Raw genomic sequence first — 3,558 nt, 5'->3', positions numbered from 1 at the left:
CTGAGGCTTCAGGAGGAGATCGACGAGGTTCTGTCGGCGGGGAGTGACGAGCACGGGGAGGGGGGTGTTGGATACGACGTGGTGCACGAGATGAAGTATCTGGACGCGGTGATGAGCGAGGCGATGAGGTATCATCCGATTCTGTTGTTCGTGGACAGGGTGTGCGGCGAGACGTTCGAATTGCCGCCCGCCCTGCCGGGCGCCCGACCTTTCAGACTCGAGAGGGGGATGAACATTTGGTTCCCCGTCAAGGCGATCCACCACGACCCCAAATATTTCGAGAATCCGGAGAGATTCGATCCGGAGAGATTTCTCAGGGATGGGAAGAGAATCGCCAGCTCGGGGGCGTACATGCCGTTCGGGATGGGGCCTAGGAAGTGCATAGGCAGTAGGTTCGCGTTGACGGAGATGAAAATACTGCTGTTCAACATCTTGGCCGTGTGCAGCTTCAAGGTCGGGAGCAAGACCACGGTCCCGTTGAAGTTCAAGGAGGGTGTGTTCAACCCGGTCGCTAAGAATGGATTCTGGTTGAAGATCGAGCCCAGGGAGAACTCTTCTTCAGGAGATGTTGCCTCTTCCAGTTGATGGAAAGTTGATCGATTTTTGGTGTAGGCTCGTTTTTTTAACGCTATTTAATAAGTTATTTCCAAGTTTTTGTTGCAATAGAGGGTGAGGGAGGCAAAAAGAAAAAAAAAAAATTTTAAAATCATTCACAAAAAAGAAGCGTATATATATTATACAACGAATGAAATAATAGTAACAAGTTTCTGAAATTTTGGTAATAAAATTTATAACGTTCGAGAAACGGTTAACAAGTTGATGATTAATCTTCTCGAGATTAATTAGTAATTACAATCGTAATTAGTAATTACTGATTACTTGGGGATATACCAAGATCTCGAAAGAATCAATTATTGTGGTTTTTTATTGTTTTTCGTACGTACAAATTTTTATACAATTCTTAAATAAATTGATTTTTCCTAAAGTTTTTTTTAAATCTTCTTTATTTTATATTCGAAATTATTTAAATATTTTAAAAGAATCTCCGTTTATTCACTTTTTCGATATAAAATAAAGACTTTTTACACAATTCTTATTAATCAATTATTTCTTAATTTAGAAAAGAAGAAATCTTTATTTTTCGTGTGCACACTTGTCAAGTATTCAATTCACAAACTGCAACCTGAAAACATCGAAAACATCTAAGACGAAAAAGATCGATACCTCACATTTTTCTCAAGGTTCCCAAATTTTTTTAGAAGAGAAAGGATCGAGGATCGTTGACGGATATAATGCAAATAGAAGAAGGAAAAAAGTATCACTGTATAAAGAGGATCGAGGAAGATTTAGATCAATTCGAAGGAGCAACCTTTCAATTACGATGGAGTTCACGTTGGAAATCCAACGTGCACGCAAATTCTAATTCGATTTGCACAGAGTAATTGATGTCCGTGGAAGGAACAACAATTCATCGCGAGGTTTACAGATATCGCCAACAATCCGCCCTCGAAAGGCCGGGTTAATAGGAGATGGTGGACGATAGAGAGATCTGACGTGCATATGGACAGGCTTAATAACAATCCCCCTCCTCCCTTCTCCCACCCTGCCGTGTTTGAATGGAACTAGCTACTTACCCTTCGTAGGAACTCAAAGGAATTAGAACGAGCGTCTTAGTTTGCAATTGCAGTTATACCGTTCTGTATTAATTATTATTATCATGGGCCAGTGTTGGGGAGGGGGGATATCCTCTATTGCTCAACTCGACATGCCATTTCTAATTGCGGAAATCGTCTAGATCCAGCCGGGGATCCGTAAACGTGTAACGAGGGATATCTAAAACGTTATCCAATCCAATTCCACGTGAGAATTCGCGTTGTTGGACACAATGGACGATCGATGGATTTTTCTTTATCTTTTTCTTTTTCCAATTAATTTCTTTTTTATTGAAATTTCAACGCGAATTCTTTTGAACGAATGAAACGAATTTTCGGAAAATGTCGATGATGTGACAGTAACGCGTTTATAGATTGCGATTTTTTTGTGTACAACAATAATGTGCGTAACAATGCGAATTTTTTGATGGTTTTTTTTTGGTTAGATGGAAATTTTTGTATCGATCAATCGTCTTGGATTAACGTTAATTTAATTTAGAAAAATAGATAGAAGGAAAGAATTTTTAAAATATCCTCTTTCTCTCTTCACTTTTCCCGTTTTCTTCTTCGAATCGAGGATAGTAATATTATATCGAGAAATTAGATTTTTATTAGCTACGACCTCTCGAAGGAGAAGGGGGTTGATAAACTATTGTAGGATAATCTGTTAATGCGTAACACTATTCGACTTTGATTAATCAAAATATACGTCGTATTTCGTCCGTTCTGCATCTCTTTTACTCCCCTTCGTTTCGTCTTGGATAGATAATTGGTTGTCAGAAGGTCCTCTATCGGTGAGGAGAACAAGAGAAAAATAAAGAGGGAGGGGGAGAGAGAGGGAGAGTGAGACTGGTCGGATGCCCCGAAGTAAATTGCGAAGGGGTGATTCTGTCCATTGCAATTCGCCTCCAATATATTATCTTATCCTCAGGCTTCATCCTGTTGGGCCGTCTACTTTCTTAAAATTACTTTTATCAACACTTTGTTTCGCCAATTACCCCAAGTTTTCATCTTTCTCCCATCGCGTTCTCCGTCCGCGTTGCCCTCCTGGAGGAACCATTTTGCCAATTATTGCCAACCACCTTATGGAAATGGACAGCGAAGTGGTGAAGTTAACACGATGATGCATCGTCCCTCCCTCGTGAATTGCATCTTTTTATCGTGATTTTTAAAAAAATCTGCGATATTTCAATAGACCTTGAATTATATTCCCTTTTCGTCCATTTTCTTTATAGAAGATTTCTTTTATATTCTTTTGCTTGTACGAATGATTCTTCTATTTTTAATTTCAACGTTCGTTTGCTTGACGTAGGAAATCTATATAAATTATATTATCCCAATATTCATTTTCTTACATTTCCTACGACAAGTTTTTTCAAAAACTTAACATTCATTCGTAAAGATAATATTACATATCTTCAAAAAAATGTATTTTTATCTCATATTAGATTTCAATCAATTCCAATCAAAATTGATCGAACAACTTCAAATTCTTGAATGTATTAAAGAACAAAAAGAAAAAAAAAAACACCCCAAAAGTACGTAAATTATCCTAATACGAATAATCGAACAAGACCCTTCAACTCGAAAAAATTGATCGAAGCGAAACAACGAGCAACACACACGATATAAGATTATTCCACACTCCCCCTCGAATGTTAACCGATACGTCATCTAGCGTCGAAACGATTAAAACGAAAACTACTACTACTACTAGTTGTACCGCGCTCACCGCTTCTTTTTCCACGCCTCACCCCCACCTCCTCCACGGCCTAGGGAGGTAACAGATTGGAATCTACGGTTGCCAAATTGATTGTTGGCGATCGATCAACCAAGTTCACGCGGGGGCAGATCGAGTGGCGAGATATTGGCCGTGGTGTGTGTATATATATATATATCGGGCGCG

The 3,558-nt window shown here is 39.1% G+C and overlaps 1 protein-coding gene across 2 annotated transcripts in view; it reads left to right on the top strand.

The window, feature by feature from the left end:
* LOC102673102 (cytochrome P450 9e2-like) overlaps positions 1-3,558 on the top strand; it is an 11,879-nt gene that overhangs the window by 1,307 nt on the left and 7,014 nt on the right. Inside the window, exon 2 of one of the 2 annotated variants that reach the window (XM_031509180.1) lies at positions 1-608. This exon is cut by the window's left edge and continues 1 nt beyond it. In XM_031509180.1, coding sequence (XP_031365040.1) covers positions 1-585 — 585 coding nt within the window. In that variant the 3' untranslated portion in view covers positions 586-608. Of the gene's footprint in view, positions 685-3,558 lie in introns of those variants that run through there. The other variant, XM_031509179.1, reaches the window with a different exon arrangement.

Source organism: Apis dorsata, unplaced genomic scaffold, assembly GCF_000469605.1.
Source record: "Apis dorsata unplaced genomic scaffold, Apis dorsata 1.3 scaffold_130, whole genome shotgun sequence".
In the NCBI taxonomy this organism is placed as follows: Eukaryota; Metazoa; Arthropoda; class Insecta; order Hymenoptera; family Apidae; genus Apis; species Apis dorsata.
This window is presented reverse-complemented; position numbering and strand designations above follow the sequence as displayed.